General features: G+C 53.3%; 9 protein-coding genes across 9 annotated transcripts; 7 read left to right on the top strand and 2 right to left on the bottom strand.

Annotated features, from left to right (window-relative positions):
* Nucleotides 1-721: 721 nt before the first annotated feature.
* Nucleotides 722-2747, top strand: UMAG_05074 (putative Cytochrome P450 monooxygenase/Phenylacetate hydroxylase; the record flags this gene model as incomplete). The annotated part of the gene is made up of 5 exons (XM_011389852.1): nucleotides 722-997; nucleotides 1122-1567; nucleotides 1654-1829; nucleotides 1938-2045; nucleotides 2131-2747. The coding sequence occupies 5 exons, from the start codon at nucleotides 722-724 to the stop codon at nucleotides 2745-2747; spliced, it is 1623 nt and encodes a 540-aa protein (XP_011388154.1).
* Nucleotides 2748-3717: 970 nt separating this feature from the next.
* Nucleotides 3718-5103, top strand: UMAG_11776 (putative trichothecene 3-O-acetyltransferase; the record flags this gene model as incomplete). Its single annotated transcript, XM_011390095.1, has 1 exon — nucleotides 3718-5103. The coding sequence occupies one exon, from the start codon at nucleotides 3718-3720 to the stop codon at nucleotides 5101-5103; it is 1386 nt and encodes a 461-aa protein (XP_011388397.1).
* Nucleotides 5104-5609: 506 nt separating this feature from the next.
* Nucleotides 5610-5894, top strand: UMAG_11775 (uncharacterized protein; the record flags this gene model as incomplete). Its single annotated transcript, XM_011390094.1, has 1 exon — nucleotides 5610-5894. The coding sequence occupies one exon, from the start codon at nucleotides 5610-5612 to the stop codon at nucleotides 5892-5894; it is 285 nt and encodes a 94-aa protein (XP_011388396.1).
* Nucleotides 5895-7137: 1243 nt separating this feature from the next.
* Nucleotides 7138-8319, top strand: UMAG_05072 (uncharacterized protein; the record flags this gene model as incomplete). Its single annotated transcript, XM_011389851.1, has 1 exon — nucleotides 7138-8319. One exon carries the CDS (start codon nucleotides 7138-7140, stop codon nucleotides 8317-8319), a length of 1182 nt encoding a protein of 393 aa, XP_011388153.1.
* A 282-nt stretch (nucleotides 8320-8601) lies between these two features.
* Nucleotides 8602-9774, bottom strand: UMAG_11774 (uncharacterized protein; the record flags this gene model as incomplete). Its single annotated transcript, XM_011390093.1, has 1 exon — nucleotides 8602-9774. One exon carries the CDS (start codon nucleotides 9772-9774, stop codon nucleotides 8602-8604), a length of 1173 nt encoding a protein of 390 aa, XP_011388395.1.
* Nucleotides 9775-12451: 2677 nt separating this feature from the next.
* Nucleotides 12452-13522, top strand: UMAG_05070 (uncharacterized protein; the record flags this gene model as incomplete). The annotated part of the gene is made up of 1 exon (XM_011389850.1): nucleotides 12452-13522. One exon carries the CDS (start codon nucleotides 12452-12454, stop codon nucleotides 13520-13522), a length of 1071 nt encoding a protein of 356 aa, XP_011388152.1.
* Nucleotides 13523-15578: 2056 nt separating this feature from the next.
* On the top strand, nucleotides 15579-16802 carry UMAG_05069 (uncharacterized protein; the record flags this gene model as incomplete). Its single annotated transcript, XM_011389849.1, has 1 exon — nucleotides 15579-16802. The coding sequence occupies one exon, from the start codon at nucleotides 15579-15581 to the stop codon at nucleotides 16800-16802; it is 1224 nt and encodes a 407-aa protein (XP_011388151.1).
* A 2903-nt stretch (nucleotides 16803-19705) lies between these two features.
* UMAG_05068 (putative Arylsulfatase) lies at nucleotides 19706-21358 on the bottom strand (the record flags this gene model as incomplete). Its single annotated transcript, XM_011389848.1, has 1 exon — nucleotides 19706-21358. The coding sequence occupies one exon, from the start codon at nucleotides 21356-21358 to the stop codon at nucleotides 19706-19708; it is 1653 nt and encodes a 550-aa protein (XP_011388150.1).
* Nucleotides 21359-22217: 859 nt separating this feature from the next.
* On the top strand, nucleotides 22218-23765 carry UMAG_11773 (uncharacterized protein; the record flags this gene model as incomplete). The annotated part of the gene is made up of 1 exon (XM_011390092.1): nucleotides 22218-23765. The coding sequence occupies one exon, from the start codon at nucleotides 22218-22220 to the stop codon at nucleotides 23763-23765; it is 1548 nt and encodes a 515-aa protein (XP_011388394.1).
* Between the last annotated feature and the right edge of the window lie 2462 nt (nucleotides 23766-26227).

Here is a 26227-nt window from a genome sequence, read left to right as displayed (position 1 = left end):
CCCAATTTCGCAAGCGGCTTGCTCACTCACGACTCACGAGCGATTTGGGCGTGTTAGCATGCTTAGAAGCAGCCGTGTCTCAGAGTGTATCCACGATCGAGTACAGTATCTTGTGAATGGACGAATGGCGGATGACGCATGACGCATCACTCAGGGCTGGATAAGAGTCGAGAGCGAGGTCCATCACCAAGATGAATGTGCAACCGCGTCGACGCTGTGCTCGTGCAAGTCACGCGCTGATCACGCTTTTGCAACACCGACGAGCGCATCCATTCGTGATTCGATTGCTGACGCTTAACATCGCTCCCGTACTTACGACGTTTGAGCTACATGTCCACGCGCTCTTGCCACTTGGACGTCACACTTTGCGCTCTTTCCTACACACCTGTCAGACGGCGCTTCGTGATCACCGTGCGCCCCTGTGCCCCTGTGCCCCTGCGCGCCGGTGCGCTCCTGCGCCGTCTCGTGCCCCCTACAAAGCCGTACAATCCCGTGCGTGCGAGCAGACAGCCCAACAGATCCGATCCGGACTGCACCTGTCACCTCGAGAGATCCCGCTGCGGACTGTTCATGGCATGGATCACTTGATGCCACCACGAAAACGTGAAACGCGTTACGCACGCGGATTGGTCAGCATGTATATATACCCGTCTTGCATCCTCTTGCGGCTGCATCGGTGTCGGGTCCATCGCTATTCACATCTCACGTGTTGTATGTCGCAATGAACACGACCAAACTACTCGGTACCGGGGCGCTCAGCCCGTCATTTGTGTTTGACCACGATTCTGGCAACGCCATCTTTGGACTTTCGAGCTCGACGCTGGTTGTTCTTGTAGCCATGATCGCGGTCTCGACGCTCACGCTCAAGAGCGTACTGCCCGGAGATCGCAGCATCAATCTTCCGGGACCTCGAGGCTGGCCGATCGTCGGCTCTTGGTTCGATCTCGGCAACAACTGGGCCGAGTACTTCCGTCAAGCTGCCAAAGAATACGGTGATGTGCGTCTCTCGTGGTTTCCGCAGTGCATCCATGTCTCGTGTGGTTGGCATGGGTCGAGCTGACGTGCTGACGTGCTGACGTTCTGACGTTCTGACGTGTATCTTGCCTCTGTATGTACGCCAGGTATTCAAAGTACACATCGGGAATCGCACCGTGGTGGTCGTCAACTCACCCAAGGCGGCGCACATTCTGTTCAACGAACACGGCTCGTCGCTCATCTCACGACCATGGTTCTATACGTTCCACGGCGTGCTGTCCAAGTCGTCTGCCTTCACTATCGGTACGTCGGCCTGGAGCGATAGCACAAAGAACAAGCGCAAGGCAGCTGCCACTGCGCTCAATCGTCCGGCGGTCCAGTCGTACATGCCCATCATTGTCGAAGAGTCGTTGGACGCCGTTCGTCGGATCCTCAACGACGGCAACGCGGGCAAGAACGGCATTGTTCCGTACAGCTACTTTCAGCGTCTTGCGCTCAACACGAGCTTTCAGGTCAACTACGGCTTCCGCATGGGCGAGCGCGACGACGGTCTGTTTGATGAAATCTCCGAGGTGATTGCTAAAGTGGCCTCGTACGTATCAGTCGACTCGACTCTTGCACCTACCTGCTTGACTTGCATTCGCGATTTGCTAACTTGGCGCTCTGCTTCTCGTACAGTGTTCGCGCTGTGACCGGTTCGTTGCAGGACTACGTTCCGCTCATGCGCTACCTGCCGGCTAATGCAAAGAGCAAGGCGGCTGCTTCGTACGGTCTGCGTCGTAAAAAGTTCATGTCGAAACTGTACGAAGAACTCGAGCAACGCGTCAACCAAGGCAAGGATGAGAGTTGCATCAGTACGTTGATCACATCCAACCAAGCGTGCCAGTCGTGCCAGTCGTGCCAATCGTACCAGACAGGCTGCTCACCACACTCACCACTCTTGTTGCTTTTCTTGTTCGCAGCCGGCAACATCCTTAAAGACACTGAATCGCGCAAGAAGCTGTCTCGCTTGGAGATCGACTCGATCTGTCTCTCGATGGTCTCGGCAGGTCTGGATACTTTTGCCAACAGTGAGTTGCTCAACTCAGAGATACAACACAAGTGCACCGATCCCGTGTCTGACCAGTTCTTTTCTGTGTATTGGCGTGTTGGCAGCAATGATCTGGACGATCGGTTTCCTGGCCAAGCATCCAGAGATCCAGCGCAAGGCACAGGCCGAACTGTTGGCTCACTATCCGAACCGGGAGCTTCCGCATGTTGACTCGGAGGACTTGGTGTATATCCATGCCATGGCCAAGGAGGCATCACGACTGTTCAACGTGTTCCGCATCTGTCTGCCGCGTACAAACGTGAGCGACGTCACCTACAACAACGCCGTGATTCCAGCGGGGACGACGTTTTTCCTCAACTCATGGGCGTGCAACGTGGACGCTGAAAAGTTCGCCGACCCGTTCGAGTTCAAGCCGGAGCGCTTCATGGACAAGAGCGCCAGTAATGCACACGTCGAGAACAAGATGGGCGGCGTCGAGACGTACGCTTTCGGCATGGGAAGACGCATGTGTCCCGGCGTGTTCTTGGCGCTTCGCGAAATCTACACGACGCTCGTCTTCCTCACCCACTTTTTCGATATTGCTCCCGACGGAGAGTATGACATCGACCCTCTCACAGCCGTAGAGGACGGTCGCGCGTTCAGCGTACGTCCGAAACCGTTCAAGGTGCGCTGCACGCCTCGACCCGGCGTCGACCTTTCCCCCGTGCTCGACAAACAATAGTCGCCTCGCCTCTCCGCTCGCTGCTTTGTAGCCTCTTTTCCTCGATCGAGCGATGCTCCCAAACGCCTCAAATGCCCTTGCCTCTTATGATGGGTCTTGCCATGCCGTTGATGCACCGAATACACGCGAGACCTAGTCTGAGCTCAAGATTACAACCCAAGTCTGATGGTTTATCTAGACCTCGTTTGGGTACAGTGGTTAAGCTTCGAGTGTTTGAGGACTGCTACATGGAACCCGCCTTGATGAGGTTGTGGTGGCCTTGAAGCCAGTGAGAATGCAAATGCAACCGATTCAGGTCGAGCATGAGATGAGCTTCAGGGTCCACAGCACATGCGAGGCGTGTATATAAATCGCTCGCTTATCCTCTGGGCGTCATCTTGCAGTAAGCTGGTCAAAGCGTCAGCTGAAGCACGCTCACACACTGTGATTCGTGACGGCGGTACTTGCAGCGAACCTCAACTCTGCGCGCGTACGTATGACTGTGAGTGGGGCCTGTATTCACCGTGTCGAGAATCGAGGCGCAGTCCATGCTCACAACAAGATCGATGCTCAGTCGCAGTAGAAACCCATTCACCAACATGTCTCACTCGGCAGAGAATCAACCCGATGGTACGTTGACCTTGCAGCTCACCCCTGACGCATGCTCATGTGGATTGAGGAGCCTGCGTTCGCGTTTCTCTGCATCCGTATCCAGCACCGCACCGCGCCGCGCCCAACTGGAATCGACACGTCGTAGACGCTCAAGATCGCTCGACTTTGACGTATCCGGCCGATGCGTGGTCTCGCAGCGACCATGGCTGGTTGCAGCACTGCGTGCGTCTCGAGCATCTCGATTGTCCACAAGCGCGCGCTGGTGCGAGCGGACAAGCTTGGCGTATCGCAGTTTCGTCTTTCGTTTTTGCTCGAGCTGGTGCGATGCTGACTCTGCATTCCGCTGTGTGTATGCTTGGTTGGTCCAGTAAAAGCCTGCATGTCGTTTATCGATCGTCTGGACGTGCTAGGCTGCCAACCATCGCTTTTCAAGCTGTACACGCAGGTGGCTTTCGTCTACGCATTCGACGCTACCGACGATGCAGTTCAAGATCGTGTTACGACTGCGTTGCGGAATGGGCTCGATCGGCTGTCTGCACAGCTGCCGTGGCTATGTGGTAACGTGGTCAACGAACACTCGGCTCCGCGAACGACGGGCACGTACCGGATCGTCCACGCTGACGAGATCGCGCTTGTGGTCAAGCATCTTGGAGCGAATGACTCGAGTGAGCCACTCACGCTGGACCGACTTAGGCGTGCTCACTATCCGTTCTCGCTGCTCAACGAAGAGCTGATTGCGCCGTGCATGACGCTGAACCCACCAGGACAAACGCTCGGTCTGGCCGCAGAGAACGCTCCCGTATTGGCAGTGCAGCTCAACTACATGTCGGATGGACTGATCCTCACTGTGGTGGGCCAGCACAATGTCATGGACATGGTCGGTCAGGCCAACATCATCAGCTGGCTTTCCAAAGCATGTCACGGACAACAAATGGATACCGAACAACTCGCTGTTGCCAACATGGACAAGAGTCAGACCTTGACGCTTTTCGACCAGCGCTGGACACCGGATCCTGACTGGCTCAACAGTCTGCGAGTGGCGCCTGCTCGCGATGCGCCATGCGATCCAGACTCATCTACTCGCTCAGGCAAAGTGTCGTGGGCGTACGTAGCGTTTTCTCCGCACTCGGTGCGCGCGCTGAAACAAGTTGCCACACAGACCAAGCATGCGCATAGTGGCTATATCAGCTCGGACGATGCGGTGTGTGCCTTCATCTGGAAGTGTGTGTCTCGCGCGAGAACGGCAAGCATGGATGGCGGCAGTTGCACCGTGTTTGCGCGCGCGGTCGACGTTCGAGGACGCATGAATGTACCATGCACGTATCCTGGCACTTTGACCAACATGACGTACAACCACTCTACGCTCCGAGACGTTAGCGCACAACCTCTCGGCGTTATCGCAGCTAGCCTTCGTGGTCAACTCAACTCGTCGCAACTGAGCCACGATACGCGTGCTCTAGCCACCGTGATCGATCGATTGCAAGACAAGGCGAGCATCAGCATCACCGCGCCAGTGGCTGCATCCACGGGAATCATGTTGAGCTCGTGGGCATCCGTCCAGCTCCACCATCTCGATTTCGGCCTCCAGCTTGGCGCGCCCGTTGCTGTTCGACGCCCATCGTTCGCGCCAGTCGAGAGCCTGATGTACATCATGCCCAAGTGCGCTTCTAGTGGCGCAGTCGTTGGCATGTGTCTGAGAGACCGAGACTGGGCGCAACTCGAGCGAGATGCCGAGTGGACTCGACATGCCACTTTTCTTGGATGAACCGACGGGTCTCGGTTCATCCTCGTAACTGCAGCACACGAAATCAGATGCGCCTGTCTCTTAAAGCGTACAGGGCGTCTGACCACACCGCAGTCAAACCAGCGCACGTCCTTGTACACTTTGATTTGTACCTGGCGTGCGTCGGCTCTAGCGAGAACGTGCGTCGAGTACGAAACGCCTTGGCCTCACCGAAGCATCCGACGTTGCTGAGCGGTAGCATCATGTGACTTGACCCCGGAGCAGCTGTACTGCACGCTGTACCTCACAGAGTGTCGATCCGCGCTTGTTGTGAATCGCAAACGTGAATGGTTTGGCTCACCCCCAGCGGTCAGCGCGCCATTTGATACAGCGACATTCAAGTTTTCAGACATTCGTGATTGCTTGTCTCGACTGCGAGACATAGATCTCCCGACCGAGCGTCAAGCTCCAGATCCCATACACCTCCTCCCACCGAAACGCCATTTGTGGACAAGAACGAAATACATCCGATCAAGATTGTCGTCAAGATGGCCTCGGTGATCGATTTGCCAAACAGTCACAAGTGGTGTCCAAGCCTCGCTCGAAACTACCGCAACTACCGCATACGTTGCGTTCTCGATGTCGAGCGATTTGTAGGACTCAACATCGACAGCGGAGAGACACGGATCACCATGCCAATGCGCAACGCCTGCTTGACGTATGCACCAACGTCGAGCGCCTCGTGCGATGCGGCTGCCGCGCTCAGATCTTTGCTGCCCAGCTCAGTCAGCATGTGCTCCAACAGCCGCTCCGCCAAGCACTCACAACTGTGAGCAGCACCGTTGATAACTTCATCTCCTTGCCTAGCCATGACCAGAGCCGAGTCACTCGGCCAGGCGTCAAGCTCCGTGTCGTGAGTTCTTTTGACACGTGCGAGAAGTCTCGGTGCAGTGGCAGTCCAACACTCACGACTCACGACTCTTCTCGTTACTCGTGCATATGACTTGCGTGTTGGTGCTTAGGCGAGATGCGATAGCCGTAAGCGAAGACGAAGAGCGCCTCAAAGTTGAGAATAATTCACATTCACAATTCACACTCATCACTCACAATCACGAATTAAGTGAAAAAACGCGTGATAATTCACGATTTTTGGCAGTGGTGAGTCTTGTTCAACGGAAGAAAATGGTGAAAAGATAAAAATCACTTCGTGCTTTGTAACTACAGTGTGAGTATCACGAAATGAGCCTCTTTCTATATCTCAGAGTTGCTCGTCTCGTTCCCACGAGTCGACTTAGAATAGCGAAACGTACAGCGAGAAGCGTTCTCCCTTTTGCGGTATCTCGCGAACCGGTCCAAGGGTTGATCCTTGGGCGCATGCTGCACAGCAAGAGTCCTGTGATGTGAGACGTCCAACTTGCTTGTTGTACCTCGCCTATATCCAGTGCAGAACATACCTCGTGTGCATAGCATTTCTCTCGCCTAGGACGTTTATCCCACACAGGACATTCGTCTCCAGGAGACCGAGCCTTCCTGTGATAGGCAACGGCTGAATCAACAAGCTCTGCTAAGTGCATCGCGGAGTGGGGCTCCGCACTTGATCTGCTCAAGTCGGAGTGTGAAAACGCACCGGGTTGGGGACGAGGCGGCTGTGCCCTTGGCTCTGGCTAGCAACCGACGCCTTGGGAGTATGTTCAACGGCACTGCAATGGCGTAACAAGATGCGAGCACTCGCCAACCGTTTGGTGGCTGGATCTAACCGAGGTTCGGGAGCCGGATGACGGACGAGTAGCAAGCGGTCTCCGGATTCGCATGAACCTTGGCATGAAAGCACCAACCGAGTGTCTCAACCCAAGCCGTCGATCCGCCGCTTTGATGCTCTGAGACGACCGTCAAGAATGCAACGTTTGGAGCGTTCGGCGTCTGACGTGCTGCTGCCATGCCAATCAGGCTGAACTTTGCAACCATATAAGATCATGCTGCTTCGCATCACCTGGCGGTGTTCACCATTCTAGATTGCCCTGCGCTCGCGCCTCTACTGCTTCCATCCGCCCGTCTTCACAGCCACGCAGTTCGATAATGAGACGCTTCCAAGTGTCGCTACTTGTCTGGTGCGCTCTCGCCGTGCAACTGGGCGCGCAGCTCGCCATGGGCGGCTCGTTGATGCCTCCGACTGAAGACTTGCTCCGGCGACAGCTGAATGGCCAACCGATTCCGGAAGCGCCCGTATGTATTCCACCGCAAGTGACATCTCCGTTGACCAACAGTTACCCCAAGTCGGCAGTCACGACAGTGCAGACAGGCAAGAGCTGCAGCCGGTACGGTAACGCGCCCGCACGCGTCGTGTCGAATCTAGAATCGCCCAATGGGCTGCAAGACTACCTGCAGATCTGCCACGGACAGATCCTGAGCATGACGGACAAAGCTGGACTGAAGCGAGCTGTGTGCTTTTACGCCAACCCGAGATCCACCAAGGACAAGCCTCTGCCGTTGCTCGTATATCTGCACCCGTCGCTCGCCGGGTCGACGATCACGTTCCCACTGACCGGCTACGACAAGGTACGTGACACGCAGTCGCTCAACAACCAAGATCCCAGCCGTCTCGGTTTCTCGTACATCCTACCGGCGGGTAGAAACACGCAACATCAGTATACTTTCCCGGACAACGTCGGTTTGGGCTGGGACAACTGGTACCGTAACGTGGACCGCTCTTCGCCCGATCTCAACATCGACGTTGACTTTATCGACAAATCGATCGCGTACGCCAAAACCAACGTCCCCGTCGATCCGCGCCGAGTGTTTCTGACGGGATGGTCGAATGGTGCTGCCATGGCTGAATTGTACGCGGCGCAGACAGATGGTATTGCAGCGGCAGCTGTCTACTCTGCTCCGGACCCGTACCGTGATTCTGAGGACCCATGCACGCAGGTTCCGTACCCCACGTATGCTACGCCGGTGCGTGATGTGCACAACGACTGCGATATCGTCGGTATATGCACTACGGCCAAGTACTACAATGACGATCTTAAAAAGCGCTACCCTTCACTGCAAAAGAGCTTGGTGGTGCTCGATGTGCTGACAGCGGCGGTCAAGAGCAAAGATGCCAATGCGCAGTGCGACCCAGCGTGCCAGGGTACGTGTGTGGTGACCACCGGAGCTTTGGCACACCTCCGCTGGCCAACAGCGCGCAATGCCGATACCTTCTTCTCGTTCTTGCGCGCCAACCCTCTCCCCGAGTCCGGCACGTGGGGTGCACCTTGACAGACACTCACCACTGATCCAGTTGCTAGCCATGCCGCGCTGATTCTCAGACAATGCAGTCGTTTACCACTCTCAGATATTGACCACTCACAGATATTGATCCAGCACAAGCCAGTGTGCACAAATCGGCGCAACTGCGTAGTGCGAGACGGAATGTGTGAATGCTGAGTTCAAAAGAGTCGTACTAGACAATGTCACAAGCTCCGAGAAATTGCTACAGTCGTGTAGCCAAAGTGGCGAGCTACACCCACTAAAAACCACTGCGGGTCAATCACGAATGTTTTATGCCAGCCCTTTGGCAGCGGGGTAGCCGACAGTAAGCGTTCGATCGTCGACCAAGTAGGTAGTCGAATAGACATTGATCAAGAAGCTGAAAAACGTGGCGGAGCCCCAACCACCCGTCACAGCTGCGTACCAAGCAGTGCCGGTATCACTGTGAAAAACAGAGCGACACGTTTCAAACGACACAGACGCCCAGAAAGGGATGGTGAAGAGGCCCAGGACGAACGTGTTCCAGTAAATGCGACTGTTGTCATCTTTAGCCACCATGGCGAGGACCAGAAACGCAGTATACTGAACCATCAGCGGCGGAAGCGAGGACCAGAACAGCGGTACAGGACGCCACCACTGGGTGGTCTCGAGCTGCGCCGCGAGAAACAGGATCCCAAAGACAGAGGAAGCAAGAGCGCCGACGATCATGCTAAGCGCAAGTGGTGTGCGTGCCCGTTGCGCTCGTGCCTTGCGCGTGCGAATGTAAAAGATGGCACACGAGCTTAAGAAGCCAGAAGCCCAAACACCGACGATCAAGTTGATAAACTCCTTTGTCTCGTCCCAGAACTGACCCAACAGGATCCAGCCGTAACGAAGCAAGGGTGCCGAGAACATCAAGGCAAAGTTGAACGTGATCAAGTCACGATGTCGTTCAAACTTGTGCTGTATGGCAGCGTGCAGCGCTAGAAAGCCCGTCAACGCTGTTGCAACGGCGTCCAACCAGAGAAGTTGGGCAAATGCCGGTCCGGAAAATGTCTGGTGCGGACCGGTACGCAACAGATAGTTGATCGCCGAGAGTGGGATGAACGCACATCCACCTAGAATGTACATGTAACCGAACCACCGATGGATCTTCGGATACGCCTTGCGGAACCCGTCCGAGAACTGCGATAAGCCGAGAGTCAGGGAGAGACTTCCGGCGAGAGAATGGATGAGCATGGATGAGTGCGTCCCGATGTATGTGTCTATGTGTCCGTCATTTCCCGAGCCGGCTCCGTAGGAAAAGGAGGGAGAGATAACATAGGCAAGCACAACGTCTTGCAAACGATGCTTGGTCACGTCCGACGCCAGAAAGTAGGTTGCGGACAAGGGAACGTATGCCAGGACGCTGATCCACACCAATCCACGCAACAGCGAGACCGACCGACGTGGCTTGGCAGACGAGTTTAACCAGGTGGCCTGCATCGTGAAACGTGATGTGGACAGATGCGTGCGAGCGACCCTGTTCCCAGCTGCTATGGTGAGTAGTGCGACGAGTTGCCCAAGATGATCTTCAAGGCTAATGGTCTCGGTGCAGAAGTGTGTAATCGTTACAAGGGAGGGGCTATACCAAGAAAGAGACAATCATTCCACTTTGACTGTTTTAAGTAGGTCACAACTCCAAGTTGGCCGATATGGCTGGAACTCGAGCCCCGGCTTTGGGTGTTACAATGTGAGGAAAAGAAGCAAGCTGTCGCCGTCCTGCCTCGCTGAAATCTTGTGGACAACTTCTGGATTGCAGCGTGGAGCGTTAGTGGCCACCTCAAGCTGTGATTTTCACAGGATTGTGCTGAGTTATCACGATGCCGAATCAGGCGCATGCTCGCTGCTCAGCGGTAACGTTGACGAGCCGTCAGCACCGAATCGGTAACACAGGCGTGAGTCACTTGGATGTTTGGCGCTTGTGGTACGTAAGACATGTTGGCATCACGGAACTAGATTGAAGTCCCGACCTGAAATCCGTCATCCGATGCTTGTATGCTCGAAATTAAGAGGTGGCTACCAGCTGGACAGGTGTGCAGTACGCATCCTGCGCGGCAGCCACACCCGCAACGGGTGCTTGTACAAGATCAACATGCGTTTAATTGTCAAATGACAAGATTGTGGAGCTTGGTCCAGGCGCGAAAGCCTCGGTGCTCGGTCAGCGGTGCCTGGCCACGAAGGATGTGTACACTCAAGAAGTAGCGTCAGGAAGACAACGGGATGGGGACGAGAGACCAGTAGCACCAAGCGGCAATGCCTCTAGAGATGCGCAAATGTATTTGTCATGCGTGACCAGACAGCAAGAGCGGCCGGCATGGATTGATGCACACAAGACGATCAAAACTTCACAAATCAACTCGGAGCGATGCTGAGTTTCTCACAAGGTGGACTGTCAACTGAACCAGGACAATGCTACGCGGCTGCGGCCTCGCAGTACAGAGTTGGACCAGTCCTTTCCGAAGTCAAGCAGCAGACGCAGACTCAGAAAGCGGAAAGCGGAGAAAAGCTGTCAATGTCAGACACAACTGGTGGTCACGGCTCGCTTAGGTCTTGGAAGCACAAAGCTGGGCATACGCTGTTATGTGCCAAACTAGTCGGGGCCGTTCAGAGTAATGTGAAAGAATCGCCGTCCCTTAGACATTACAACATCGAAGCAACGTCATTTCATAACCCCAGTGTTGGAATCAGGGGGTGGCTCGGGTTGAGCAAGCACTAACGTAAAGCAGTCTGTCGGCGTTGTGTGATTTGTGTGTCTCGCACATTGACTAAAAGAAGCTTCATGGTACTGGTTTGTGAAAGCATCACAAGAGCGTGAGGATGGCGCGCTAAGCAGGCGAGTACTACGCGGACGTTTCTGTACACATTCGTGATTGATTGCATCTGCAAAGAGAGCTGTCACTGATCCACATGGCAATCAGGGCAAGTTTTCACACCGTCTCGGTCAAGAGTCGGGAGTGGTTACCTCGCATCTAAGACCGTACTTTTTGGTGACACACCCACAAGCTGTTCCACAAAGACAATTTAGACAGCGATACACGCTGCTAAGCGAGTTTTACAGTATGTAACCCAAAGCGCCGCGATGCTGCGGTTCTGGATGGGTGTCTCCCTGGCCTGGGCATCGGACAGCTGGCTAAAAGAGTCTTGGAGGCAGCTGACCGCAGGTCTGGAGCCCCACACTTACGACTGTAATGTGACACACCATGCTTACCTGTTCGCAAAAAAAAAAAAATTGTGGCAATGAGTCAATGCCTCTGCAACAGCATCGCCGAATCACGAATCGAAATTTTCACACGAGACAGACGCTTTCAAAGCCAAGATAGCTCGAGCAACGAGTCCACGCCGATTGCACCAAGCTTGGAGCTGGGGTCGGCACCCTCTATCAACACAGCAACACAGCTCCCTCCCTGACCCCGAGCCGGCTTTATACATAGAGTCAAAGTGTCGAAAGTTTAAGGCGGCTCCGACTGTGCCAGCATTCAAGCTCTCCTTGACAACGCTCACGCTTGCACAAGTAGCAAAGATGAGACAAAGCTACATTCACGATTGGCTTTCTACAAGCGCTTGGAATGGATCGAGATCAATCGTGAAGAGTCATGAGTCGTCATCCACGACCTTGTTGAATCGTTGTTGCATACTTTGACATGCCTGTTTTCCGTTCGTGGTTCAATCACGAATCGTTAAATCACGAATATAAACGATTATATGGACACAATTTCTTCATTTTTGATTGGATCACGATTGTGGCTCCACGCTCGAGTTTCAGCGACTGTCACAGTGTGACTTTCACGTCGATTCACGATTCACGATTCACGATTCACGATTCACGATTCGTGGGTCACATTCGTGATTGTGATTGGAGCACACGCACGTTACGTGACATGTGCATCTTGGTCATGCGCTGTCAGTCAACGCAAGGACAGTCTCGACAGACCCGCCAGCTTGCGTGTACACATGCACGAATCAAGATCGCTTGCGGTTTCATAGCCATCTTGCGTTTCTTTGGACCGTTTGTGTATATAAGCCATCGACTGTACGTGGATAGGCCGAATGAAGCGTGTCTGTTCACCGTTGGTTCCACCATCTAACCCATCTCTTGTTGCTGGTACAGCCGCTGCCAACGATGACGCTTTCATCTCCTGTATCCAAGAAGCGGATTCGTGAATTGGTGCCGTCTCAGGGTCCACTCAAATCAACCTGGCATCGTCATCCCGACAAGCACGGCTGGGGTGTTTACCACTGGATGGCTCACCTCCTCGATTTGGACCCTTTGCCCGCATCCTCAACAGCAACTGTGCCTGATCCAAACGACGCTATTCCGGTCTGGGACACGGCGACCGCTCACTTTTACATCTGGACTCGTTTCCTGCTTGCGTTCGGACTGCAGTGGTTGTATACTCGCTATACACAGCACAACTGGAGTCGCGGTATCAATTTGGTCTACTGGGCCACTTATACTTCTCTTTTCGGGATCAATGTCTTACACAGCACTCGTCGTGTCGCTCAAAAGATCGGCTATCTCCAACCGCATCGCAACCGAGATGGCATCCCGGACCATCGCGTTCGCGAAGTGATGCAGTCGCTGATCTTTACTGCTTTGCTTCGCCCGGCAGCAGCCACCTGGTTCATCTACGATCCTCTTGCATCACCTTCGCTTTCGGTGTGGCTGCCATTGCTGATCCCTGCGTTTGCTATTGGTGTGGATTTCTGGTTTTACTGGTATCATCGCGCGATGCACGAGATCGGCTGGCTATGGAGATTCCATAAGACACACCACCTGGCCAAGCTTCCGACGCCCATCCTGACGCTCTATGCTGACTCGGTCCAGGAGCTGTTCGATATCCTTGTGATTCCGATCCTCTCGTATTTGACCATCAGCATGGTGCTCCCGTTTGGATATTACGACTGGATGGTTTGCTGGTCCTACGTCGAGGTGCTCGAGCTCATCGGCCATTCTGGCATTCGATGTGCAGGCACATCTCCGGCGTTTGATCTGCTCCCTCTCGCAAGATTGGACATGGACATCGTAGTAGAGGATCATGATCTCCACCACTCACAGGGATGGAAAAAGTCGGGCAACTATGGCAAGCAGACCAGAATCTTTGATCAACTCTTTGGCACTGTCCTCCCGCGCGTAGAGACGCTCAACCATCTCATCGATCCGTCTGCCAAAGTCGCCTTTCCCGCGTACTAGCCCAGGAAACCCCTCCACGCTTTCATCATCCGCTCTCATTCGTCTCCTCGTGCAGTCTCGCAACCCGCCTCCGTGTTCAACTGGCTTCACGCTTGGCTTGTTTGCATGTTGACTTGTACAGGGTTGTGACTGCAGTCTAACAAAACGCCCGCCTGACCGTGGATCGAAATTCGGTGCAAGATACACGACATGCAAACGGCTTCTACGCTGCTTCTGGAGAAGCTACTATCTGTACACCATCGAGTTGCCCAACTTGTGACTGCCCACGATAGTAATCACATAGCCTCGGCAAGTCGAGCAGAGCAATATTGTACTCTCCAGATCCTGAGCGTCATTCGTGATTCATGATTCGTGATTCTGGCATGCTTTCACTTGGAGTTATAGGTTACTTGCTCACGATTTAGCCGCTATGAGGTGGCTTGGCGGGAATACAGAGACTGAGCGCTGCGGCATTAGTGCTTGATGTGCAACGAGCGGATACTCTGAAAAAACAGTAGCGACATGCTGAAATATGCAAGTGTAAGCGTGCTTGCAGAGCCGGCGAGTTCGGCTTGATCGATATCCGAATCTGTCGACGGATAGTCGAAACGCCCCACCACATCGAGGATGCTCTGGGCAAAATCAAGCCCAAGAGCATGATCGCATATACCCAGATCCTCTGCAAGGGGACAACGCACGAAGCGTACGTGTGCAGCTGCGCCCAGTAAACGTGCCTACCAAAGCATGTTGGTGAGCGTACTTCGATGCTTTGTATGCTGTGAATCGCTTCAAAGGTCCAAGAAAGTCCGACTGCAGGGCAAACGTGCGCCAGGCCAGTACAGGAGTGCCGTCGATGCGCAGCACATGAAAGTGCAAGTGGTCGGGACGGCTGATTGCGACACTCCTTCTGCAGAAAGCCAGTGACGCCTAGCACGAACGAGCAGGTACGGGATTTGTCTGCCAAGATCGGATTGCCCAACGTCGTACACATACTCCACAAGGAACCCTCAAGGCATCATGGGTTGGCAGGATCCTCTTCCGTTGCACGACATAGCTGGCCACATGAAGCGCTGGCGTGACAGTGGAGACCTCACACGACCCTATCTGGAATGCTCGAGTGGGCTGCCATATCACAGTTAATGTCGATGCGAGATTCCTCCCATACCTTCGAGACGTGCGGTGAAGGAGGAAATCAATCAGAATTACGCTTGCGCAAATCATCGTGAATATTATACTCTAAAATGCGCACGTGAAAATATCTAACAGAAAGGCTTTCGGCTTTCGGAATCACGAATGAGGCTTGAACATTCGTGATTGGCAGAACTATTTATTGATATTAGTCGTTTTCTAATTTTAGCTATGATCCTATTACGTATCTTTTTGATCGTGAATCGTGAATCGTGGATCGTGGATCGGGAATAGGGAATCGGGAATCGACGAATCGTCTGCATGCGCCAAAGTGCAGGTCTAACAGCTACTGACGTCCGTTGATGGTGCTGTGGTCACCACCACGGACCACCAACTCCTCCTCACCATCGTGATTGACTGACGCCGGTACAGCTCGTTTCATAACAGCATGTACAACAAGTTGGTGACCTTTGCGTCTTGAGTGAGTGTGTAGATGCACTGAATGCAGCACCTTCTGCTGTTTGGCGGCTCATGCGGTAACCCTGATGCTACCTCCTGTTACTCTGTCTGACGCTCGGACATTTTTCAGTAGCCTGCTCGCTCGCTGCTACTTTCCAGTCCAGAAAGTGACAGGCTGTCGATCGACCTTGGGGAAAGCGGTTGAGTATCTGGTGGTAACCGAGTCTACCCGACGTCACGTCAACAAAGAGAACGACAAGGCGTGAGGCAAAGTTGTTACAGCGAGCAGAAAAAAGTCTCGGCGTGACCACACATCAGCCTTTGTCTCTGCTGTCTGTGCACTTGATCGTGTAGGCGGATCTTCCAGCGAGCTTGTCCTGTTCACCCTTGTACATGTTCCGCATCGCACATATATTGGGTTCTTTTCTACCGAATCTCAACACTGCCGCATACATGATTGTCGCATCTGAAACCGGCGGCGTCTAGAAACATGTCAACAAGGCAACGCAATGGCTTCAAGCTAGCTCGAGAGCCGTTCACTTTTGACATGGTGATCGGCTTTCTCAGTAAAGTTCCTTTCTCACCTCCTTTCCTCGTCATCCTTCCCGCCTTGACGGTTCTGTACCACAAGCAGAATCATCCCAATCTTGTGCTTCCGACCACACCAGTAGATGCTTTGGCTTTCTTGACGTCGCTCCTAGCTAGCGAGTACAAGTGGGTCGGGTACACCTGGATCTTCATTCTGCTTCGTTCCATCAATCGTGGCCTTAATCGCTACGTCCGTAACCATAACGAATGGAGACGTGATCCGATCGACTATACCAATGATCTTATTGTGATCACCGGTGGCTCGCAGGGAATCGGCAAGCAAATAGTGCAAGTTCTTAGCCATACTAAAAAGGCACATATAGCCGTACTCGACATGTCTCGGCCCACGTATGCGGCAGCTCCCGCAGGTGCTCCTGGTATTCTCTACTACAAGACGGATGTGAGCAACGCTGAGCAGGTTGCTCAGGCTCACACCAAGATGCGCGAAGCGACTGGTGGACGAAAGATCGGCGCTCTGATCAACTGCGCAGGTGTAGCTTCGGGCGACACCATCTTGGACGTCGATCTTGACTCTGCTGCGCGCGTATGGCGGATCAACACGTTTGCAAACTGGCTCACAGCAAAGCAGTTTCTCCCGGACATGATCGAGCGCAACCATGGTCACGTCGTCACCGTCTCTTCCGCTGCCGCCTTTGCCGCTCTGCCTTCCATGTCCGAGTATGCCACCTCGAAGGCGGCGACACTGGCTTTTCACGAGTGCCTTGCGATAGAGCTTCGCACGCGATACAATGCGCCACGTGTTCGCACAACCATCGTTTGCCCCTTGAAGGTACGTACCGCGCTCGCCTATGGCTTACAGACCAGATCAGTCCCATTTTTCAATCCAGTGCTTGAGCCTGTACAGGTCGCTCGCAAGGTGGTTGAGGCTCTTGACTCAGGTCTGTCACAGCATGTCGTGCTGCCAAGCATTGCGAGCTCCATCACATCCTTACGAGTCGCCCCGGATTGGTTACAGCGCCTGGTGCTTGCTCTTTCCAACGGCGATATTGCAGTCACCCGCCAAGGCGTCGATGACGCCATCAAACACGGCTATGGTAAAGACTGGGAGGGTGTTGACAAGCAAATCTGGGATAGGAGGGCGGCGTCAATCAACAAGAAAGCCTAGTGCCAAGGCCGCATGTCAACCAATCGCAGTGCACTTGTGACGATCTTTGCAATCTGCAATCGGCTATAGACGTGAATTACGCTAGACTGCGCATCGATGTTTCTGTGCTGCGCTCTCCTGATAGATTCTCACCTACCCAAACAATTTGCCATAACGACTTCTGATCATGCGTGTGAAACAGTATCTTCCGCATCAAGCAGCATGAAAGTTGAAGCCTTGGCGCTACTCGGCATAGAGGGTTGCTGTTCGCGGGTGTCTTATATCCCGAACAAGGACGAACGTCGTTCGCGGTGTATGCGGCCAGAGTCTCGTTTGTCGCTTCTTTTTCGGCGACTTGAGCCATACTGGATGTTATCTTCTTGGTCGCTATCTACGCGAATACTGCTAATCACCTGAGCCAGCTTCTCCGGCCTGGCTACTGAGCCTGACAGGGTCGCAGATGTATGCTTGCGTACTTGACGGGAAGGTCACCAAAGGTTGGCGAAAGAACTGTGAATGATCAAAGGGCAAGAATACACTCACAGTGAGGCTAGTCGCCTTGTGGCCATCGACCTTGCGATGGAAAATGGAGGTCTGAAAACGGCTGCCTGCGAGAGCTTTGGCCTGTACTTGGTTGCGACCTGGCACGACCAAGCCGCGACGATCGAGGCGATCATATCGGCGACTGCCTTTCAGCAGCGAACGCGTCCAGACAGCGGCCCTTTTGAGTAAGCCATAGATTATGACGTCGAGTGCATCCTGACCTGTCCGCCTCCTGCTGCAAATCCCAAAAGGCTGAGAGCGAGGCTGAGTGACCTCAGCTGTAGAAGAGCCTTGTTTTCAGGTCTCTTGAAAGGCCATCTTGAATGGATGCGGATTTATCTGTGTGTCTCTTCAAAGCGAGAGGAGGGCGATTTCTGCGGTGACAAGCGGCGAACTCTGTAGATGATTCGTGGTAATATTGGATCCTTTGTAACTGAATGCTCTGTCATCGGTTGATCTAAGCCATCTGGGCCTGGTCGCTCGGCTTGCAAGTACAGAGTTCTCCTGACAATCGGTGGCGCCCACAATGCTTTGAAGCCAAGTGGTCACGTCTGTGAGCTCCTGTGACACACCTCTGGGTTGTTCAAGTCCGATTGTTCAGATAGCTGTCAAACTAGGAGCAAGATCGTCCTGCTCGCTTAGCGAGGTCGGCTTAAATGGCTCGGCCTCTGGCCTGAGCATCGTTACGATATGCTGCTTGCTGACAACATGCCGAACATGTACAGGCGCAACTGCAAACGATCCCAGCGTCTATGTCTGCTGAGGCGGACGTTCGCAGTCCAACCCACTGATAGCAAAGAGAGACGATGAGGGCCTGGGTCATATGGAACTTTTTGGTGGTCACCAAGCTTCGGGAGTTGGAAACCAATCACGAACCGCATCCCGAAAGCCGAATTGCAGGGTTTGCCGGCATCCTAGCATGGGTTACTAGTAGGCAATCGTAGCTGGAGCCTACTGCCACAGACTCAGTCACCTCAAGCTTACGGCGATTGCTTCAGCTATCAAGAAGGAGCGATCATCGCAAACAAAGTCTACGGCATCCTTGTTGCCTTTGTTGGTGCTTTGACAGTTTGTTGTTCCTGTTGCTCGTACGGAGCAGCATTCCGGCCTACTCAGGACTCGGCAAGAAGAGCTTGGTCGACTCAGAGCTCAACGTGGAGACGCTGGTGTCGGCAAAGAAAGAAACCAAGCCCATCTGCAGAATGAAAGTGGGCACCAAGGTGGCGTACGGACCCCTGCGTTGATTGAGGCAGAGAAGCTAGCTCAGAGCCTGGTAATTTTGCCAGTTCGACATTTCTTGGGAACCTTTCGGTGACGAAGCAACCAAGAAGAAACTGTAAGGAGCTCAGATCAGAGATTGTCCGACCTCGCTGGATCGAGTGGCAGGACCATTTTTTCTCCGTACGCAAAAAACGCTGACACCATCATCATAAACACAGCCTGAGATGAGGCGCAGATGGTTCCTCTGGCGTTCCTACGGCTAGTCGTCTCCAGCTACTCTTTTCAAGAGTCGGAGGCCAGTGAAGCAAGACACATAGCTGGCTGGAAGACGTGGTGATATGCTCCATGGATCCCAAAGCCTGAATGAATGATATTCACGAGTGCACGGTGCATGGTGACTTTTACTTTGTTATGAATGCTCATCGGCTTGTGGCTCATGAAAGAATCACGACGTTCACCATGTTTGGCTGGGACTTTGGTGATTTTTTCCCTTCTTTTATTAATAATGTGGATTCACATTGATTCGTGTTTCCAGCGCTGGGGCGTTTTCTCACGCCTCACGCTCACGCCCACGCCAGTCGCTAATCACGAATATTCACAATTCACGATTCACACCAATCACGAATCACATATAACTTGATCGCGAATGCAATTTACGCGCTCTGTCGATTCACGCCGCCACTCAGCATGATCATCCAAATCAGCTGACCGCAGCTGACCTCAGCTGAATGCTTCACGTGCTAAGGGCTAACTACTTGTTTCTTCCGACCAAGCTTTCTACGAATCAAATCACCACGCCCCACATTCAACTGCCTCGTGATTCGTGACTGCCATAAGTTAGAGAATCATTTTTGTTTTTTTGTTTTTTTTTTGTTTTTGTTTTTGTTTTCTTAATTTAAATTTGATATGCTGTAGGTATGTTAACCGGAGTTCGGTAGCCTTTGAATCCTCTCGCAGCAGGGTGATCTTGTGGCTACTCGGAAGGCGCTCTCGTAGTAACGCTGCTGTTCTCACCAAAATTGTACAAGAGCTTGTCCCGAGGATGTGAGCATGGAAAGGCACTGGGGGCGCGGGTTAAAGAACCAAGCTGGGCGAATAGGCAGTACACCCACGTAGCGACTCGGCCAGTCTGTGCTTACTATCAAACGGCTGCTTGCGGGTCAGCGCGTCAGCAGGATTGTCCCAGTTTCAGCCACGTACTCTGTCCAGTGCTGGATCAGCTTATCAAGAATGCTTGGCTGCGACAGCGCCAGATCCTGCGTTTCTCCCGGATCCTCTTCAATGTTGTACAGCTGCCAGCGTTCGGGGCCATTCGGTGCAGGAATGAAGACAGCTTTCCAACTTCCTTTACGGATCGCTTGCTGACCAAAGAGTTCCCAACCTGTAACATGATCATCGCCGTGGATCTGATTCGTTTCGTTGTTGAGAAAAGGTACCCATGATCGACCCTTTGGTTCTAGAACAGGACGACCTCTGAAGATGCGGCCAGGATGCTGTGTTTGAGCTAGCTCCAAAAGCGTAGGTAGGATGTCCATGACGGTGGCAAAATTGGAGACAATGCTACCGTTCTGCTTGGCAAAGCCCGGATAGCGGATGAATGCAGGACAACGGATGCCACCTTCCGTAATCCAAGCCTTGTACATGCGCGAGGGTGCAGTAGCTGCCTGTGCCCACTGCGGTCCATAGTAGGTAAAGCTGTTGCTTCGTCCAATGTTTTCGTAGCTGTTGTCGTAGAACTTACGAATAACCTCAGACATGTGAGGGCCCATGACCGGTAACGCTTCCAAAAGAGCACCTTCGGCACCATTGTCGCTCATGAAGAGGATCAAGGTGTTGTCCAACTCGCCGATCTTTTCGAGATGGTCTACGACCCTACCGATGTTGGTGTCCATCGTCTCCACCATAGCTGCATACGTCTCCATGAGCCTGGCGCTGTACCTCTTCTCGTCATCTGTGTAGGAATCCCATTTGGGGTCGCGGTCAAACACTTCGACGGCTGGATGAGCGGCCTGTCGAGTCTTTTCGTCAATCAAGCCGAGCTTGACCAAAGCCTCTAGACGTCGGATGCGCAACGCCTCAAACCCATCATCGTAGAGTCCTTTGTACTTTGCAACGATTGCAGGATCAGCTTGCAGTGGCCAATGAGGTGCGGTGAAGGGCAGGTAGGCAAAGAATGGCTTTTCACCTTCGGACGGATTGGCTTGTCGCCGTTCAAGCTGTTCGAGGAGCTTGCTGGCAAAGACATCAGACGAGTAGAAAGGCTTGGGAAGCTCACTCAGCTGGAGCTGACGGTCATTCTCGTAGTAGAGAGGTGGGAGGAACTTGATGGCCGGCGAACCGTCTTCAAGCTGAGGTTCATAGCCGTAGTGATTGCCAGCGCCTGGCAGGAGCGCAAAAGACTGCTGAAAGCCACGTGCATGAGGTGTGCTCTCTTTTGTGAGCCCGAGATGCCATTTTCCAGACATGTAGGTTGTATAGCCGGCATCCGAAAGAATCTCGGGTAGTGCTGCGACTCTATCATTGAGGACGCCTTCATAACCCTCGTGCCCTTGATATGCTGGCACACGCCGAATCGTCTCTGCCATCTGGCCTAGTCCGGCAAGATGATTGTCGGTACCAGACATGAGCATCGACCGTGTTGGACTGCATGCCGAAGCCGTATGAAAACCCGTCAAACGTACACCCGCCGATGCGAGCTTGTCAAGGTTTGGTGTAGAGATCTCGCCTCCAAACGCGCCTATGTCAGAGAAGCCCAAGTCATCAGCAACGATGACGAGGAAGTTGGGGCGCTTTCCAGAGGGCTCTGTTGTCATACTGTGGGCGGAGTGGAAGCTGGAGGGATGGAGGATACCAAAACGACTTGGAACACGAATCACGGTCTCTTTATAAATGCGATTTGCTCTTCCTTAGCCGCGGATCAACATTCTTCAGAATGACGAACATGACGGAGATGCTCGGAAATGCTCTAGGAGAGTACGACGCCCGATCGACGGAAGCGACACGGCTATCTCTGGACGCATCAAAGATGGAACAAGGCAATTCTCGGGGCTATCGGCTACAGCACTATGGCGTGATAGCCGATGCCCTTATCTTTCTTACCAATCTTCTCAAACCGAATCAGCAAGCCGAGCGAAATGGAAACCAGCCATACGCTTTGGGAACAAGTGTTCCGACGGCAGAGTCACGAGTAGTCGTGGACCGGTACATGAGAAAGCGTAGCCCCTTGGTTCGACCATGTGGACCAAACAAATCGCATCGAGTGACGGGTCAAATTCCGGCACGAGGCACGCATGCCATTCACAATTCACCGAGTGACGGGTCGCTTACCTTTTGGATCGCCCAACTCACGACTGTCAAACAATGCACTTTGAGATTCCACGTTGGTGATTCGATTCAAAAATTGACAGGAACGCGTGATTTCCAAGACACAATTAATTGCGTGATCAACGGAACGGCTGACGCTACCGCTCCAGTAGATTCACCGGATCACAATCGCAGCAGTTGTCTACGAGACTGAAAGCAATCACGAATGATTCGCTCTGAGGTATAGACCTGCCTATTCCATTACCGCTCAACACGGCTCAACGTATGGATATATGTATCTCATCAAGATGCTTTTCGCAAGACATCTCTGGATATCGCAAATTCTGCAAATTCGGCGAGGCCATCATCATGTCGTTCTCTCCATCTGTCGAGAATTCATCGTCACCGGCCAAGGAGAGCCTCGATGAGCCTGGATCAGCTCATCTTGGTACTCACAACCTCGCCTTGCACGAGAAGTCGACGTCAGAACGGGTTTCCAGAACCATGGAAGAGCGCGATGCGCTCCCCTTAGAAATCCGCAAACGACTGATTCTTCAAGAGGGCTATGACGATGAACTAGTTTGGACTCAGGCCGAAGAGTTCAGGCTCCGAAGGCGGACCGACTTTCTGGCACTCATCCCTGCCATGGTCGTGTTTATCACCCTGTCTCTGGACAGAAGCAACGTCGCCAACGCTCTCACCGACAACTTTCTGCGCGATCTTGGCATGAGTCAAAACCAGCTCAACAATGCCACTACCATCTTCAACGTCGGTATCATCGTGTTTGAAATTCCTTGGAACATCCTTGCCAAACGCTTCGGCCCCAATCGCTTCTTACCCATCACCGTTATTTCGTGGGGTGCAGTCACCATTGGCCAGGCATGGATCACCAACCACCATCAGCTTTACGTCACCAGAGCCTTGGTTGGTACCTTTGAGGCAGGATTCATCCCTGGCTTTGCCTACTACCTAGGCCGCTTCTATCGTCGAGACGAGCTGGCGGCGCGCTACGCCTTGTTCTGGAGTGCCAACAATATTGCCAGCTGCATTGCTGGAATTGCGTCGTTGGGCATCCTCCAATTGCGCGGAACTGCTGGCCTACCAGGATGGTCCTGGCTGTTCATTATTGAAGGCATCCTCACTGTAGTTGCAGGCATTTTTGCTCTGCTTTGGTTCCCAGACGCTACCGTTGCTCCAAAACGGTCCAAGTGGCGTCGCGCATGGTACACCGAACGCGAGGGAAGGATCATGATGACGCGTGTGCTCGTCGACGATCCTACCAAGTGCAACGAGGTGCAGAAGGGCAAGATCACCTTTTCCGACATCCTCAACACCGTTTCGGATTGGCGAGTGCTGTTGATCGTCTTTTCGGCTCTCTCTGGTATGATCTCTACAGCACCGGTTGGCACCTACGTGCCCTTTATCATCAAGCAGCTTGGTTTCCGCGGTTACAGTGCCAACGGCTTGGCTGTTCCAGGCTACATCGCAGGTATCGTTCTCAGCTTAACAGCCGGGGTCTGCGTTAGCAAGTGGGGCAATCATGCATACTGGGTGGCAGCGTATATGCTGGGAAGCATCGTTGGCTTCCTATGGATTTCGCTGCCGCCCCATGGCACCTCCCGTTCTGTCTTGCTAGTAGGTGCTCTACTCATGACTGCATTCAGTGCTTCTTTTGTCGGCATCATGGGTTCTTGGGTCAGCAACAATGTGCACTCGCGCCAACGTCCGATCATACTTGCTCTCTTGGTCATGGCGAATAACGCAGCAGGCTTAGCGGGCGCACAGGTACTTCGGGCCAAGGATGCTCCCCGCTACAAACATGGCTTTCTTGCGCTGGTTGGCACATCGGGCTTCGGTGCCTTGTTGGCTTTGTTAGCTGGATACGCATTGCGAAACCGTAAGCGCACCTTGCACTGACACGTTTTTGTGTTTCGTCTCGTTGTATGATTGTCATGGGCTTGTCAAGGGCTACGCTCAGTGTCATATAAAAGTATGGATGGATGTTGCTCTTGTGCGCTAGTCCCTGATACCAATGATGAGCTGAGCGTACGTCCATCCCTCGAAACTGTGGGCTTGAGTGGGTCTAGTGGGCATTTGTTGAGCGAAATTGTGTCTGGTTTCAAACAACGCTTTATGCCATATGAGAATCAGAAGCTGATCAAGATTCAGTGAACCCATTCGTGATTAAATTAATCACGAAACCGACCGAGCCCGCGTTTCAGCGTGTTGGAATCACGAATGGAACAAGCGCCAACAACCGCAGCGACTGTTCACGCTTCCTCTCCGAGATTCTTGCTTCACTAACGTCGTCTGCTTTCGATCTCAACCGTCTTTCACACGGACGCCCAACAACAAAGGCAGCGCTCTATCACCTATCCTTACGGTCCTCCGAACCTGTACCTGCCGACCGCGTCGTCATTGTTGGAGCAGGCCGCTGATGCCGTTACCAAAGCACCCTTCTTCGTGAAAACGGAAGAGCCAAAAGCCGCTCTGTGGTTCGAGAAGCATGGCTTGCAAATTGCACAGCTGAGCGCAAGGCACCAACAGGCACAGGCCCAAACAGCATTCGATCCAGTACGCATCGGGGTCCTCCATTTTATACCTATGACCCTTGACGTCAAATAAACAACCGACGTGACTCTCGCTGCAAATTGGCGCTTATATGCGGGTCGCAACTGCATACACTACTGTACCACCTTCGCTTCCAGCATCGATTCCCTTTCTTTGAGACCACTTGAGTTTGCCTTCTAGATTGTAACCCCGATAACGACCTCAACATCCCGAGCTGAATCATCCAGGATCTTCGCCATGCCCAGCCTTCCAACACAGAATAGCTGGTCAGCCTGCGCAAAGCACGAGTGGCGAGCATTAAGCTACGAGCGAACATTCGGAAAAAACCAGCGAAAAGGAAACAAATGCATTCACATTCACATTCACGATTGCAATTGCATCTGAAATAGTGAGACACGCGAGAGCTTCGCTAAGGGGTCAGAAAGAGAGACGGAATCGAGTGTGCTGGTGGCGCCTTGCACCGGAAGAACGATGTTGAACGTTGTCTATGTCGATCACTCCAGAGCAAGTGAGAATCGAGCTCACCTTAGATGGAATCTGAATTGGGCTGGATGCGCTCATTCCACAGGGCCTTTTCCATGCTAGTGAGAGAGTCGGGTACGGGATCGTACCTAGATAACAGAATGCGCATCAAGAATCTGCGGAACTCGAAAAGGTCCAGACAGGGGTAAGCGTGCGAATCGAGCATACCCCGAATGCACAGCCGAGGACACTGTTGACCCGTAAGAGGTATCACTTGAGGTCGTAGAGCCGTCTGGCGCTTGTTTGAATCCGGTCCTTGTGCCAAGGTCGAGAAGCACGCTCAACAGAGCCTGTTCGGTCAGTGGCTTCTCGTTTGGCGGTGCCATCAAGGCGCTCTTGATCACCGGTCCAGCAATGGCAGGCGCTGACCTAGCAGGGACCGTGGTGCTCTGTGGATCCCTTTGGTTCTTTGCTTCCCAGGCAACGTAGGTCATGTAGCGCGCAGCGTGCATCTCGGCCTCTCTGGGTTCAAGGCTGGCGTTAGAAGGCATCGGTCGATGAACCATCAACGAAGGGCTGGTCGAGATGACCTACAAAGACCGGGGATGATGCCATCGATGCCATACTGCGCGTGCACCATTTGCACGGCTACTCCACGTTTCCAACAATACCACAGAAATTCGGGTGTTATCTCGTTGATCGCTTTGGGCAGCACGTCGAAATGCGTGAAGTTGATCCACATCGGCAGCGTGGCGGAAGCCGACTGCAACTGATCTCTGAACGGAATTGCATGCCGTTCGGTGCGCGAGCCGGCATCGTAGACATCTTCAAGGCGTTGACGCAGCGCAGCGAGATTGGCCTCGTCGAGGTCGGCAAGGTTCTCAAGAACGCTTTCGAGAGGCACGGGCTTGGCGAAGATGCTGGCGGGCACGTGCTTGAAGTGCGACGTTTCCTTTGGCTCGGTTTGTTCGATTCTTTTGCGCTTCACGGCGTCGCAAGCAGCCATCAAGATGATCCGCGAGGCAAGTTCTCCGAGACTGCCCATCAGCGAGGGAACCTCGAGGTTCCCGGGCTCGAGCAAGCCATGACCCCCAAAGAGAATGTCTGAATATGTGTAGCCTCTCGCTTTCTGAGGTTCCTGGAGGTAGGGAGCCAGCATGATATTGGAAGCAGCGATGGCTAGCACAGGCTCTGATGGAGATTCAACGTGCATGACACCCTCGCTGCTAACATGCGTGACAATGCGCATGTGGCGATCGACTGTGCAGTCCACGAATTGCTTCTGCAATTCGAAGAGCTTGTAGTCTGACGATTGAGTCGGCAAAAGCCTTAGCGCGAGACGAGAC

This window comes from Mycosarcoma maydis, chromosome 4 (genome assembly GCF_000328475.2).
Source record: "Mycosarcoma maydis chromosome 4, whole genome shotgun sequence".
In the NCBI taxonomy this organism is placed as follows: Eukaryota; Fungi; Basidiomycota; class Ustilaginomycetes; order Ustilaginales; genus Mycosarcoma; species Mycosarcoma maydis.
This window is presented reverse-complemented; position numbering and strand designations above follow the sequence as displayed.